The sequence below is a fragment of the Ostrinia furnacalis genome, unplaced genomic scaffold (genome assembly GCF_004193835.3).
Source record: "Ostrinia furnacalis isolate ACB-3 unplaced genomic scaffold, ASM419383v2 OfSCF4320, whole genome shotgun sequence".
Lineage (NCBI taxonomy): Eukaryota > Metazoa > Arthropoda > Insecta > Lepidoptera > Crambidae > Ostrinia > Ostrinia furnacalis.
This window is the reverse complement of record NW_021134559.1, coordinates 243,284-259,640: the sequence shown is the minus strand read 5'-3', so window position 1 is coordinate 259,640 and position 16,357 is coordinate 243,284. Positions and strand designations below refer to the sequence as shown.

General features: G+C 36.8%; 1 protein-coding gene across 1 annotated transcript; it reads right to left on the bottom strand.

The window, feature by feature from the left end:
• Positions 1-3,621: 3,621 nt before the first annotated feature.
• LOC114359351 (uncharacterized) lies at positions 3,622-11,868 on the bottom strand. The gene is made up of 9 exons (XM_028313695.1): positions 11,856-11,868; positions 10,652-10,976; positions 9,878-10,017; positions 8,854-8,976; positions 8,401-8,526; positions 6,594-7,206; positions 5,960-6,099; positions 5,387-5,512; positions 3,622-3,767 (listed from the first exon to the last, which is right to left on the bottom strand). The coding sequence occupies exons 1-9, from the start codon at positions 11,866-11,868 to the stop codon at positions 3,622-3,624; spliced, it is 1,752 nt and encodes a 583-aa protein (XP_028169496.1).
• Positions 11,869-16,357: the final 4,489 nt, after the last annotated feature.

Here is a 16,357-nt window from a genome sequence, read left to right as displayed (position 1 = left end):
TATAACCATAAAAATTGGCGTAACAGCCTGTCGCTTTAAGAAGAGACACTAGATCCTTCTAAAGACACATTTCTGGGGTACCAACCTTTCCTTTAACCCATTAACGCCCGCCGTACAATAAATAGTACACAACTTTAAGTTATGATAAATCTGGTTTAGTGAGTATTTTTACCCTGGAAATAATTACAATCGGTAAACAAAGGTCTATGCATTATATCCTGAGATAAAACAGACAGATAATTATACAATCTTAAGGGGGTATTTTGCGATTTCGTTTCAGTGATTTTTTCATGTCTTCTAGTGGGTACTTGATAATTTTTTATGCAAGGTTTAAGTTACACAAAATACCAAATAAGTTGTTTGTGTATTAGCTAACAACATATCCTAATAAAAAAAACATGGAAAAGTTTATTTCATGGAAAGTTTTTCATGCTATAACTCCCAAAGTGATGCTGTACAAACTTTAGTACAATGGGCGCTTGACACGTTACGTAAAATAGTACAGTAACGACATTATTATTAGAGTGTTTACTTATTTCTTCATAGTTTTTATGTGTAATCATTGTTTTCTTTTTCCAATAACATGGCTCTTTATTTATGGGGTTACAGACAACAAAAAGAAACATTTTGTTTTCCCAATTACGACCTATTTGTCGACCTAAAGAGACTTAGTTACATAGTTTTTGGAACCACACGTGAAAACAGAACCAAAAGGTATCCTTTGATTACTTATAAAGATGTTCACAAAAAGCCTAGAGACAGATTCGACAAGGCAAACGTTCATTATCCCTAAATTTGAGTTTAACGGTTCAAGTCGAATACTACACAAATAAGTCTAACATGTTAAGTTTTCAATGGCCTAAGTTTCAATTAAATTGTTTAAATTTTAGAGGTAGAAAATATTGATCAAGCAAGCGACGGAATGTCTATGGATAATCACAAAAAGTTACGTATTTTTTTCCCGGAGCGACGATCGACTTATCTCACCTCCGCAATGGCAGGATCGCGACTGACGTTAACCGAATAGAACACAGTGATTGGTTGATGGTGTTCGGTTTAACGGCAATCTTGTATGATTACTCAAAATTTTAGGTACCTAAAATCGTGTGACCAACGTATTTTCCTTCCTCAATTCGAAATAATTATAAGTAGATATTTTTTTGACTATTGTGTGGAAAGTATATTTAATTACGATGATTTTAGTACATGTTACACACAAATTGAATGAAAATTGTGAATGCAGTAACCAAATGTTTCATTGCAACCGAAGGTGTGACACGATGAGAACGCGAAAAATGACCCCGTTTTGTATCGTTTCATGTGATGTTTTCGTATTATTTTTGCTTCTATTACGATAAAATTTGTTTTGTATGTAGCTAAATAGATATGTTATCACCTGAATTCAAAGTTATTGTTCTAACATAAACCGTTTATGAACTATTATTGTGTGACCATCAAATTTGAGTGTAAATGAGAAGTACCCAAAAATTGCGATGGCTTATTTATTGCCTTTAAGGCGGAACAGAGTTCGCCGGGTCAGCTAGTTTAAAATAAAAATAACGCGTTCGTTCAATCTGAATACACCTACGTCCTAAATCAGCCCACGCATTATCAACGCCCGTATGGCATACGGGACTATTCCTACCTCTCGTTTCCACCGCTGCAACTCCTGTGTAGCCAGGATCTACCACTGAACCGCCAGTAAAAACCCAACCAGTGAAGGTCAAGTTTGTCCGGGGGGAAAGTTAAACTGTCATTGGACCCGCAACGAGACTAATCAGAAGAACAAAGGAGGACTTCGAAGTTAAGGTTCGACTGGCTCCAGTGCAAAGTGGATGACGGGTGACAAAATGAAGGTTTACGGCACATGTTCAGATTTCATCATCATCTTCATGTTAGCCATAGGACGTCCACTACTGAACATAGGCCTCCCCCAATTATTTCCAGAAAGGCCGGTTGGTAGCGGCCTGCATCCAGCGCCTTCCTGCTACCTTTATAAGGTCGTCGGTCCACCTTATAGGAGCATCCTACACAGCGCTTTCTGGTACATGGCCTCCACTCCAGAACCTTGCTGCCCCATCGGCCGTCAGTTCTGCGTACTATGTTCCCTGCCCATTGCCACTTCAGCTTGCTAATCCGTCGGGCTATGTCAGCGACTTAAAAAACTACGGAGCGGCACCGCTGCGACGCCGCTGCGGCGACGCACCGCAATGTCAACGCCAGTGTGGCATCTCCCTTACTTTGACATTTGATTATACTCGTACTACTCGTAATCCTGATTTAATTTGTCACCGAGTTTTGGGCCCGCAGTCTGTGGTTGTTAGTGCCAAACATTAGTCCAATTATGGTGTGCGGTGGCTGTCCATGTAAATATATTTGACATGATCAGATTTATAATTTTGTTATTTGAATATTAGCTGAACTTGATTTAGATGGTTAGAGGATTTTATTGTTGAACCACACTACGTCCTAAAAATAGCACTTATTTTAAATTGAATAAGATCAACAGTTCTTCCTTGCTGGTTAGGGCACCGTCCGATGATGTTTTTTTATGTGACAGGAGGCAAACGAGCAGACGGATCACCTGATGGTGATTAGATGAAGGATGAAAATGCTTAGGTAGATGTTTAAATATGATCTTAAATGTTCCATGACTCCAGATTCTTGTACTAGTCACTAACATTTGCCCCCAGTGGAATTCAAACCCGCAAGCGTTGTAACACGCGAACCACCAATCCTCTACAAGGTCGGTTATTTACAAAATACCATCAATAGCAATATTACTGACATTATTTTCAACCATATCACCTTGAATTAAGGCGCAAAAATAACCTGCTATAATATGTTAATAAATTCCGCTAAGTGTTATGTTATGTTGGTATTTATAACAGCTACATGCGTGATTCCAGCCTTTATGTAATAGATGATTGACTCGCATTGAAACGCAGTTTATATAATGAGGGAAGTCAGCATTAGCATGTTTTAATTATTTATTCGTCACAATTAACAGCTATATCAATCATAACAAATAAATTACAATTCTTGATTAGGTATATTCAATTTACTATTTCTGAGGTAGTTTTAATTTAAAATGAAACTCTTCTCATGTCTATCTATTGCGTTTTCAATTTTGGTTAAACCAGTTACATTAAAAGATATTTATAGAATAGGTGCTTTTGTTACAAAAGTAAATTAAAAAAAAAGTTTTATGGTGAAATTATAGTTTTTAATTTGACCTAATTGAAAACTTAGTCGTACTTTAGGCTTTGAAAATTATAACGCACTTAAAAATAAGGGAATTTCAAGGCCAAAGATTAATTGACTGCTCAGGGACTCGAACCTAGACATAATGATCATTTGTACGATGAGTCACTAAGTAAGCCTATGTAGTTGCAATTTGGTAGTAGGATTAAATTAATCAGTTAGAGGTAAGATAGCCAGTTCCTCCGTGCTTGAGGATTCCGGATGAAGCTCGCTTCCACCTTCGGCCTAATCATCTCTTACCATCAGGTGAGATACAAGCCAAGAGCTTCCTCGTGGTGGATAATAATAAAATAAAATAAAAAAACACTTTTTAAGACAAATATTTTTTATTTACGCATTGACGCAATATTTCTTCGTTTAAGAAGAAATGGGTATGCCGAAGTCACAGATGTATTTTTGTAGATATCCGAAGTATAGGCTGGGGGCTTCTGTCAGGAAGATTTCCAGGAACAGCTGTGGAAGGTTGGCTAAGAAGGCTGTGTTCACTTGTGTGACTACCGGCTCTGAAAATATAAAAAACACGTCAAGTACGAATACGGATACTGTGAGTGTTATGTGTCGTGGTAACATCACTAGTGGTAGTGTAACAAATGACAATGTGAGGGTAGTTGAAAATTTTCAAGCCCGCCCGAACGGACGACGCCGCGAGCCGCCAGTCTGCTTGTGTCCACGGCTGCAGCATAGTAGCCGAAACGTCAAGCCGTGAGTACATAATGTAACTCATTAATAAACGTCGCGAAGACCCGTGTCTTACTATTTTATACAAAAACACCATTAAATGTTAGCACTTTAGTGTACGGCACAGGAGGACTTACAACCCGGTCGAGTTAACTGCGTACCAGGCGGCTGTGACGTCACAACGACGCTCTGGTACGGACAGGGGTCAGGGCGAACGCGGGGAGGAGTGCGGTAAGTGGGAGGGAGAGTCGCATTCTAAAGTGCGCAGTTAGCTCGATTGGGTTGTATTGTACACAGCATAGACTGCACGACGCACAAGTGAGTGAAGTAGAATATTTTGAAAATAATTTTCAAGTATCTGCTGCAAGAAGTCCACTGCATCTCCAAACTACAATGTTTTTTTTTTAAATCAGATCTTTGTCCAGCACTGGACGTCTTTACTTTGAAAAGGAGTAGTTTCCTGGAGTCAATATTGTAGGCTGATTTTTATTCTTCTTTTTTAGGGTTCCGTACCTCAAAAGGAAAAAACGGAACCCTTATAGGATCACTTTGTTGTCCGTCCGTCCGTCTGTCAAGACCCTTTATCTCAAGAACGCGTGAACGTATCAAGCTGAAATTCACATAAAATACTCAGGTCTATTGTCCCTTTAAGCTGTGAAAATATCAAACTTCTAAGCCAAGCCAATCAAAAGATACAGCCGATTATGTCGATATTTTCAACAAATTTTCGACACTCGCAAAGGAATCAAAACCTACAGGATACTTCCCGTAAACTCAGAATCTTGAAATTTGGCATAAAGCATTGTCATATAATGCAAATATAGGAAAAATTGCGAAAATTAAATTTTTTTAGTTATATAATATAATAAAAATATTTTAATAAAATGAAATTCTCACGAACGAATAAAGGTATCAAATTGAAATTTATACCAAATATCTATTGTCCCTTGAAGTAAAAAAATCAAACTTCTAAGTTAACGCGATCAAAAGATACAGCAGTTTATACCGACACCTTAGACAAATTTCCGTCACACGCTAGGGAATCAAAACCTACAAGGTACTTCCTGTGAACTCAGAATCTTGAAATTCGGCACGAAGTAACGTTACTCGCAACGGAATCAAGTAAGTAATTTGATTTAATACGTCATAAATTGTAAACCGCTACGTTTGTACGGCGGAACCCTCGGTGTGCGAGCCCGACTCGCACTTGGCCGGTTTTTTTTTTGTAAACAATATTAGTAATTTGTATTGCACGTAATACTAATAAGTTACGTAATACTAACGGTTCTGGTTCTGTTAACCCCTCGTGCTAAGGAGTACTTAGGTTCACCACAATAGTCCATCGGTGGCGGGGTTCGAAGAGTCGGCTAGTCCAACACCGACATCGTTGGCCTGTCAAAATTTGAGAATTTTCATCTATTTTGTGTTTGCAGATTATACTTACGTGTACTCCCTAGAACTCTTGGTCCAATCGCGGGAACAGTAATCGGGTCCGATATGTAAGCCGTGACTCTGGATTGCTTGAAGTCGATGCCTTTTTTGAGTGGAATCACAGCGGTCAGTGTTGCAGCTGAAATGAAAATAAAAATTAAGAGTATTTTAATTAAAAAGGAGTTACATGATTATGGTCTAATATTTTTGTAGACAAGAGGCGTGGAGATCTATGATGAATTTACTTTTGAAAAAATAGTTCATTTATCAGACTATATTCTGAACAAATTAGCCAATAAGATTAGGCTAGCTAAATATTAATAAAAATAGCCCTTGTTAAACACAATGTTAGCCGTTGCACAACTCTACTGATAACAGAGGCTTATTAGGCGTCAGGTACAAAACTGACTATATGGTTGCGGCGTACTGACGTGACTGCAACGTGACAAAAGCAAAGTGATAGCCGTAAGTGTTTGTAAATGGCCCACAAATGTTGAAGCAACGGCTGTCAAATTGTACAAATAAGTCGCGGTCACGTCGCGCTACAGTCACGCCACTTTCATGCTAGAAGCTTTAAAACCCTTACAAAAGGTTGCGTTGGTGAAGTCAGCTCGTTTGATGGGCTCCTGTCCCCGCCGCTGGTAGATGAAGGTTGTGTATCTGGAGTCGATGTTGATGTTTTCGAAGTCCACTGACATTATCAGGTTATCGGTCTTCTTGTTGATGCTGCAAAATAAATATTGTGTAAAATATCTCATTTCTCAGTCATGGAAAAATACTAAATATCAAATGTGTGAACAATTGCATTCGGAATGGCCATAAAAATATAGTTTCAGCTCTTTGAATAGTAAAAATAACTTTAAAACAACTGTGTAAATAAATGAAATAAACATTCCGGCAATAGCATTATTTTTAGAAAAAAATCAAATTAAAATTCGTTTATTCGTGGAACATAGGTAAATTACATATTACAGGTGTTAAAAATTAAGTAGTCGGTACCACTATGTTTGGCCCTTTGTATGAAGAAGAAGAGATTTAATTATGTAGAGCACAAATTACTAGTACTCTTATTTCCGTTAACCCCTCCAGCTAAACGAAATACATGCTCGTTTATGAATGAGTTCACTAAAATTAGTCCAGCAGATTTCAAATCGGCAGTTCACTGGCACCGTTTTGTGATTTTGTCGCCTCAATGTGTATCAAATGTGCATCAAACTTACTAAAATCTGTTGATCCTGTCGCCAATGTACTTTATTCGAGTCTTGGTCACAATAAGGGTTAAATTGAACCCTGGCAGGTATACCACTAAGCGGTCTCTGTACACAGGCTTGCGGCCATAGTTGTGAGTCTCTTTGCATTGACCGCTGCTTGCGAAGTAATGGCGGATGCAGTCGATGTCATCTTCGAAGTCGCACGGATAGTATATCTCGCAGTTTTTATTGACTTGGTTGCCAATGTTGCTAAGATTGCCTTGGTTACCAAGGTTGCCGAGGTTGCCAAGGTTGCCCTGGTTTCCAAGGTTGCCAAGATTTCCTTGGTTGCCGAGGTCACCAAGGTTAGCTTGATCACCAATATTTCCAAGGTTTCCTTGGTTGCCAAGGTCGCCAAGGTTGCCTTGGTTGCCAAGGTCCCCAAGGTTGCCTTGGTTACCAAGGTCGCCAAGGTTGCCTTGGTTGCCAAGGTTGCCAAGATTTCCTTGGTTTCCAAGGTTACCAAGGTTGCCAAGGTTGCCTTGGTTGCCATCAATGCGGTCTCTATCAACGCACTCTATGTCATCGCGTTCATCATAATATGGTCCATTGCGTGTGTAATAACCACGTCCTTTGTCATCATCTAGAATTATTAGATAACATTTAAAATAGAATTTTAAAGAACATTCGAAGTAGGTACAGTGAACAACAAAATAAACAATAAGCTTATTCCATTGACTCATTCGTAGAACTAAACCATAGATTTTCTGTTGTATTCGGTTTTGCCCCATATGAGAGGTTATTAACCGGTTATTAAAACACATATTTGTTTAATATACGGCTAATAATGATATATGTATTTTCTTCAATTTAAGCTAATTTTAATTACATACTAAACATTTCAACTTAAAAAAAAAATAATTTATCACAAATGTATTATTTTAATCTTATAGATGTAATCTGTCACGAAGATTGAACCTAAAACCTCAGAAGTTAGAATCTTCATGAAGGCTTTAGATTACTTTTGTGAAATAAAATAACCTTATAAAAACTTACCGATCTTCGCATCTTTTTTGTCACCTCCTCCATAACACAAGCCAACAAATAATACCAAATAAAACACTTCAAAACGCATTTTGGGTTTGTTCTGATTCCATAAAATCATCTCAAAGCCTCTGTATTTATATCGATACTCAAATGATAATCAGGTGTTAATTGGATAATCGTTCATCAAGGCACCGAAATAATACATTGTTCTGAATAAGGGCATCGGAATTAACATTTAATCACCAAGACAGTGATTGATAGGTCATAATGTAGTTGGTTAACCCTTCAATGATCGCGGTAAAACAATTAAAGGTTTTTTTTAGTTGCTACACTATTAGTACGGTGTTTTTCTTCTTTTTCTATTGCGTAGGATGTATCTTGTGATTACTTAGTTTCGTAATAATCTTCTGACATATCATTAGAATCTGCTATTAAAAGTGCCCCTTATTATTATAATTTCCGATAGGTTATGATTAGGAAAATGCGCAGGCACAATCATAAAGTAGATAAAAATATTATTAAAGTTTCTTGTGTATTTCTAGGGCACATTTAACTTTATGTAAAGCATTATGAACACGTTACAAAAAGAAAATCAATAAAATCTTAATTGCATATAAATACGAGTACGGATTTATTATACAGGATGTTTGTTAGAGGGGTACAAACTTCGCAGGTTCTGATGTAAGTTCAATAGGTAAGGTCATTTTGAGAATACAAAGTCGCCCACTTGATCGCAATTTATTTTACAAAATTATATTTTAGATCATCTCTTATGAAGAAATAGGGATACCAAAGTCACAGATGTAGTGTTGTAGATACCCAAAATAAAGGCTGGGGGCTTCAATCAGGAAGTATTCCAGGACTGCTTGAGGTAGATTGGCGTACAGCGCTGTGTTGACTTGTACGACGATAGGCTCTGAAAATATAAAAATCTTTAAGTTGTCAAAAGTGGTTCTACAAAAGGAAATACAGTTTTTTTTATTTTGTAGTTTTCATCATCAGGTCATTATTTTAGTCTCCACACTGCAGAAGAATGACCCTTTTTAATTTACCAGAGGCAAATGCAGGATTTGGCCTACACTGTCCACGGTGGCCAAACGGGTTGGGGAGAAGGGAGGTTAGTAGCTTTACAAGTCCATTATCTTGACGTGTTTTTTTTTGCCACAACTGACGAGCTCTTGGCCTACGTCTCAAGTGATGGAAAGTATTAGTGCCGTAAGTTTTTGATAGTAAGAGAACATACCTGTGCTGTTAGAAATCTTTGGTCCAAAAAAGGGTGGGATGACGGACGGTATGTAAGCCGTAACTGTGGATTCTTTGAAGTCTAAGCCATTTTTGATTGGAATCACAGCTGTCAATGTTGCAGCTGAAATTAAATGATTAAGTAATTAAGTAATTCAGTGCCCACAAGACAATCAACCTACCACGTAACAATAAATGCTCAGTCAACCAAGACCTATCATTCATATGGGACCATATGCAGTGAGGGGTTAAACTAAATCTATTGAACTAATATTTGGCTAAAATAAGTTGGAAAATGTGCTATTAAATTTTTTTAAAAATAAATTAAACTAGTAAAATCTAAATGCCTAATATTTTAGAGTAGGCGCACACCGTTGATTTTTCGTCGGCCGATAGTTTAGTCGGGCAGTTGATCTGTATGGGCATGTATGGGAGTGCGCACACTACGCCGATTCGATTTGGCCGATTCTTCATACAAATTAAAATCGGGCACAACTATCGGCCAACTAAAAATCAATGGTGTGCGCCTACTCTTAACATTTTACTGTAGGGCTAGCACTTACCACAGTCAATACCTGAGGCATGGGAGCGGCACGGGATGGTTTTTTAGTAACGTCAAACGTCAGGGAGACTTCAGATCTCCTTCAGAATGATATGTTTTGTCATGTCACAATATGTCAACGTGCCCCTCCCGTGCTGTTCCTATACCTCAGACACTGACTGACTGAGTTAGCGAGACCACTAGTCCTATACAGGGTGTTAGGTAAATGGGTATATGAGCCGACACTAGCCCATGTTAACATGGGCATATAAATGGTATGGTGAAGTCAGAAAATTGATATCTTCATTTTAATTATTTTAATTTTCATACAAATCGGATTTTATAAAATTTATTTTGTATGAAAATTAAAAAATTAAAATGAGTGTCGGCTCATATACCCATTTACCTAACACCCTGTAGAAAAAAGAAATATATTTTTTCTATCATGTCTTGCGTCTCACATGGCTTATATTGGATGACTTACGGAAAGTCCCATTAGTGTAGTCAGCTCGTTTGATAGGCTCCTGTCCCCGCCGCTGGTAGATGAACGTCGTGTATCTGGAGTCGATGACGATGCCTTCGAAGTCCACAGACATAATGAGGTTGCCAGTTTTCTTATTTACACTGAAAAAAAAAATTTTGAGTATGTAATTCTAAAGCCCGGTCTGTGAGCACGTAGAATTTTGTCCAATGACCCCTAGCTACCCATCATTATCGCTCGCGCGTAATTATAATATTGCCGTCACGACTGTGCGACTGGCACGCGCAGTGAGTGTGCGAGCGCGATAGCAACATAATTACGCGCGAGCGATAAGGATGGGTAGCTTGGGGTCATTGGACAAAATTCTACGTGCTCACAAACCAGACTATAGTTATGATAATATAGTTTCGTCGTTTAATTTGTATTGGATTGATAAAGAGGCTGACAAAAGTGAGTGAGTTTCTCCCGCCACTTCTTCTCAGAACCAGTCCATAAATGTTGTCCCGAAGTGGTGGTAGGGCAAGCTATATTTGGGACGTGTATAAGTGGCTTGAAAAGGGCCGATGTACTGAATAAACTATTTAATTTTCATTTCATTTGCTTCGAAACTTTGAAGGCTTCTGCAAGTTATAGCTAGTCGAATAAACTGTTTTTTATGATGCAGTGGATTCTGGTGGATGCTGCATGTGCCATAAATTGGAAAACAATTTAAATTGGAAGTGTGACTGTTGGCCTTTATCTACTCTACTTTATAAATTGTGTCTGAAATAAACTTACTAAAATCGATTGATCCTGTCTCCAACATAAGTCAGTCGAGTCTTCGCCACGATAATTGTAAGGTTGAAGCCTGGCAGATATGTGACTAAACGGTCTCTAAACACTGGCTTTCGATAATCATTATCAACTTCTTTGCACTGCCCGCTGCTTGCGAAGTAATGACGGATGCAGTCTATGTCATCTTCGAAGTCACACGGATAGTATACGTCACAGTTTCTATTGCTTTGATTGCCATTTACGCGGTCTCTATCACCGCACTCTATGTCGTGATTGCTATCAACGATTTGGCTGTCGCCATCACCGTTGTCGTCTTGTCCTTCGTTATCTGTAGTAGATATACGAGAAATGGTTTTTAATTTGATAGGATTTATTAAAACTTTTGTAGCATAAAAAAACTGCAATATGACCCGTAGGTTAGTTTTGAATTAGAATTGATTGTACTGCGCAAATACAACAACTTTTGTGTAGGAATATGCACATTCTCAAAAAATATTGACGTCCCAATACTAATCGGCTGAATACTGATGACAATTCGTATGAAAAGGTTTTATTTTTGGAATATTTTGAAGTTCCTTCTCTGAGAAAAGTTATTGCATTTGAGCTATAGAAACAATCCTCATGTTTGATGCACCACCAATGGGTTACCCTGTATAAATTATAACTATAATTTACCTACATATTGTATCACTAACTACCCTTAGTTGAAGGATTTTTTTAAAGTAATCTGTAAAAGGGTTAATAAGAACTTACTGTTTTTGCTTTTTCCATTTCCTTCTCCACTAGCACAACACAAAGCCACTATAAACAAGAAAAACAATCCAAACTGCATTTTAGATTTGGCTGGACTCTGTGAAAAATTAACCAAAGTTTTGGTATTTATACTACGTCAGAATTAGGTGCTAATGGATGATCACACGCTAATTGCAATGATGTTATTGTTCTGAATAGGGGCATATCAATTACTGTCTCGGTGATTGATAGAATAATGTAGGGTAGGTAAAGGTTTATTCACACTACGATTACGTAAAAGGACGGGCCCCACACAAAATACCTTTATTTTATCCAATACTACCTATGTACCTACTATACAGTGTGAGTCACGACAAAGTGCACATATGAAAATATGTGAAACTAGACCTATTTTTATCGACAAAAAGAGGTCTAGTTTCACCTATTTTCATATGTGCACTTTATCGTGACTCACACTGTATAGACATAATACGGAACCCCTATTGTGCGTCTATAGATGACAAATTTTTAAACTTATTATTTTCTTTTTTCTTGCAGGTAAGAAAGATCCTTAGTAAACTATGTACCTACAAGTAGCCAGTGCGTAAGTATAAACAGAATTTTATAATAGTATTGTCGGTTTCTATGAAATAAAAGTAAAAGGTGCAATAAATTCCAACGTACTATTGTAATTCCAAGTATTCATGTATTCCATTAATAAAAATAAATACGAATATAGCAACAGCGCTATGAATAAAATAGCAGTTTATACTTTCATATTCGATTTAACGATGTGTAAATTAATACCTACCCACTTAATAAAAACAGTGAAAATGAGCTATAATTATTGGGAAAAAATAAACATTCACTAACACGAATCGTTGGTGTTAACTGCTTTTATATGTATCAGCAGATTTTCTGCTTTTAAGGAGTAATTTTATACATTTCTTTTTATGGTAAAATTCATAATGATTTTTGTGTGGCAAAGAGTATTTAAAAGCCAAGAAAATAAGACAAATATTATCAAAAATCGTATTTTTCAATAACTTGTTTGAAAATTATAATTTGTCATGTGTTTAAAAATTAATAAATAAAAAATTCATAGATTTGGATTTCACTACCGACTGGCTTTTTAGTAGTTTTAGGATTGGTTTGCATCAAATGTCGCGAGTTCGATGAGGGCACAAGATTTGTGTGCATGAAATACACTTTCTATGGTTTTCAGTGTGATTCATGATATTATGAGTACTATTAATGTTATGTGATTTTTTAGGTTTTGGATTTATCCCTAAATGAAGTAATTGAAACTGTTTAAATACAAATCTCATTATGTAAAGATATGTACATAATACTCATCGCGTTCTGATTCACTTGACCGTATTCGGTATGAAATCGTTTGTAACGCGTTAGAATTAAAGCAATTATGTTATTTTTGAACCTTCAACTTGACAATTGGTTATAATCGTGGTTTCGCAAACATTTACTTTATCGCCCGTATTCACAAACATACTATGAGGTCTCATAGTGCGCGTGGACGCACAGGATGACACACGAACTAGTCACAGAGCTCTATTCAACGCTGTGCGTTCGATTTGCTGCTTCACTTAAGCAAGCATCGTTTGTGAATACGATTGTATATTACTATGAGGTCTTACAATGCGCGTGGACGCACAGGATGACACACAAACTAGTCACAGAGCTCTATTCAACGCTGTGCGTTCGATTTGCTGCTTCACTTAAGCAAGCATCGTTTGTGAATACGATTGTATAATGCGAGTAGTATGACATCGAAGACATGTAGCATATTTTTCTTGTAGCAGCAATAATGTATGTTAACAGTCGTATTTTTTTATTTTATTTTATTGTATTTTTCCTTACAACTATATATAAATCCGTTTTAATGAAATGAAAGTTCCGGCCAATTAAAAATATAATAAGTCCAATAAACAAGTCATTTAAAACCGTAACCGTTTAATCGGTAAATAAAAAAATAATAGTTTATAAATACATTGGCAAAATGTGTATACGCCTGAAAGGGTAGGATCAAGTGATACTCTGTAATTAATTTAAGATCTTTCTGTAACCTTGTTTCTATACACAATAAAGAACTTACTTACTTACTTACTTGCAAATCTATTATAAGGCCTAATAAAATGTATTATAACAACAAGATTCAAAATACATACTAGAATCCGCTTAGTCGCTTATACTTAACAGTTCCTCCGTGGTTGAGGATTCCGGGTGAAGCTCGCTTCCACCTTCGGTCTGATCGTCACTTACCATCAGGTGAGGAGATACAGGCCAAGAGCTTCGTCGTTGCGGATACCGCTTTTAGCGATTTATATTTTTGCTTTGGTTGGTTGATTTTTTGAAAAATGACGTAAAAAATTACTTCTTTTAGTTACTAACTTTTATTAGTACGACGTAATATCATCGTTCCCTTGAGTATCGTTATAATAGAATTCTACTGTACATGTTTTTACAGTCACATTAAACATTGTAGAGGTAAAACAAAACACAGAATAAGAATTCGCGGAGAGACTTCCGTCTAAATTTGCATATTTTAAAAGTAATTCACACCTGTTCCGGATCAAGTCCGCGGCAAGTCCCAACTTCCGGGCGCTCACCCGACAAGTGCCCAGGGCTGGCACACGCAAGGAATAATAATAATTAATAATATTCTAATAATAATTAGTCATCATCATCAAGTACGCGGCAAGCAATCTATTCTAATGTTATTTAATCGTAACTTCGTAATCCTCATTAGGTAAAGCTAAAAATATCAATTCAGAAACCCCCACTTTCCACTACTTTTGTAAGTTACCAGAGACAAATGGAAGATTGTAAATGGGAAAGTACGGAGTTCTGTCTGTTGATGTTACCTTTTCACCCATAAATCTCTGAATTAAAATGAAATTGATACTGAGAGTTTTAGACCTTGGGAAGGATAAGTGGTACTTATCCCAAAACAAAAAAGAGTCTCTCAATGATTCTTACTGAAACTTCACTAGCGTGGATTTTGGGAAACCTTTACATTATGTTCCAGGGTCTCAAATTTTATCTAAATCTGTTCAGCGGTTGAGGCGTGAAAAGCTAATAAGGCAAAATTACTTTAATCATTATTTTCATCATCATTTCAGCCACAGGACGTCCACTGCTGAATGTAGGCCTCTCCAAATGATTTTCAGATTGGTAGAAAACGGCTCACATTATGTTCCAGGGTCTCAAACCCACCAATTTACCAATTTCATCTAAATCTGTTTAGCTTTATTTTAAAGTTACTTTAATTATTATTATCATCATCATTTCAGCCACAGGACGTCCACTGCTGAATATAAGCCTCTTCAAATGATTTTCAGATTGATTGAACGGTTCAACGCTAGCTTCTTTCCGAAACTTTCTGAGACAAAATTTCTCTATTGCACAGCCCTGACGCTCCAAATCACAAAGCGACGGCGACGCCACCTAGAGGCGTTGGACCGCAGAATTATCTGCTCCCGGGAACTCGATTAGACGGTTTTATTTTTAATTAATATCATTTTGTGGAATACACGACCGAGGTGTGAAATGAGAGGATTATCTTGATTGTTTTCGTTATTCTATTACGAACGTGTGGTGTTATTTGTGATACGCTACAGTGTTTTGTTTCTAAAATACATTTATTTTCACTGCTTTAAGGTATTTTATTTTGCTCTTAATTTCATATTTCATGGTGTGGTCCACTGCATCATGGGACTTAGGCTGTGTTGCACCATCTTACTTTAAATTTGACAAACGTCAAAAATCTGTCAAACTTCTTTCAAAAAACACCGGTTAACGTTATAGTTACGGTCAAAGTAAGGTGGTGCAACTCAGCCTTATTATAGTAAAGATGCAGCGCAAGCTCAGTTTATAACTTAGCTTACTTCTTTTGAATAAGTTTTCGAGATTTTCTAGGCCCCTTCTATTCTGACTTACTACACCTGCATTCACAATCATTACTATGAGGCCTCAGAATGCGCATGGACGCACAGGGTCCCAAAGACCTATTCATAGACAATACTTGAGTGAGTGCAAACCAATCACAGAGCTCTAACCAACGTTGTGCGTTCGACTTCGCATAGAGTTGCTGCTTCAGTTACAACAAGTATCGTTTGTGAATACGGGTGTTAGGCTATTAAAGATTTTCAGCACCTTAAAACAATACATTATAGTATAACCTGACCAGGAACATAAAAACCTCGCCATGTTGCGGAAAACTAATGGTACTAATTTCTTTTAATGGCAACAGTAACTGAAAACTTCATTGACATGTCACCTTGCATGTCAGTCTATTGCTCTCAAAGTGTAAACAAACTTTATTTTAAATGTGTGCAATTGATTTTGTGAAATAAATTGCTAAAATATTTTTATAGTCGTGAAAGAAAAGTGGTTCACAATGTGTTAATGTATTTGTCGAAGAGAAATACCAAGGGTTCGGACAATATTTTCATTGAATAATGTTTCTGACAAAGGTTGTCAAATTGACTGACATGTTTATCGTATAGTACAGTCCACTATGAAAATTAGCTGTAGTTTGTTTCAACTACCTATTTTAGTTTTTTGTCACTTTCTAAGTTTTGAATTTTATGGAATTGGGAAAGAAGTACCGAGTTTGAAGCGTTCATGAGCAGACATTGCAGTTGAATATTCAAGTTCTGAATTTGATTATTGATGAATAATAAAATAAATCCTACTAGCTCGATTGATGGTTTCATTTCATTTATTTAAACCAGGTTACCTTTAATAATATTTTTTCGTCAATTTATAAAAATATCAAATTAGCCCGTAATCCTGAATCCTGATACATAAATTTAGCCTAATAATTTAACACAGGTACGACTGTACTCAGTGTTGCACTATCAAATGCAATTGACGCGCCTCTATGCCAGGGTTTTTATGTTCCTGGTCAGGCTATAACAGTTATATCAGTTACTGCTTAAATAACTTCTGAATACA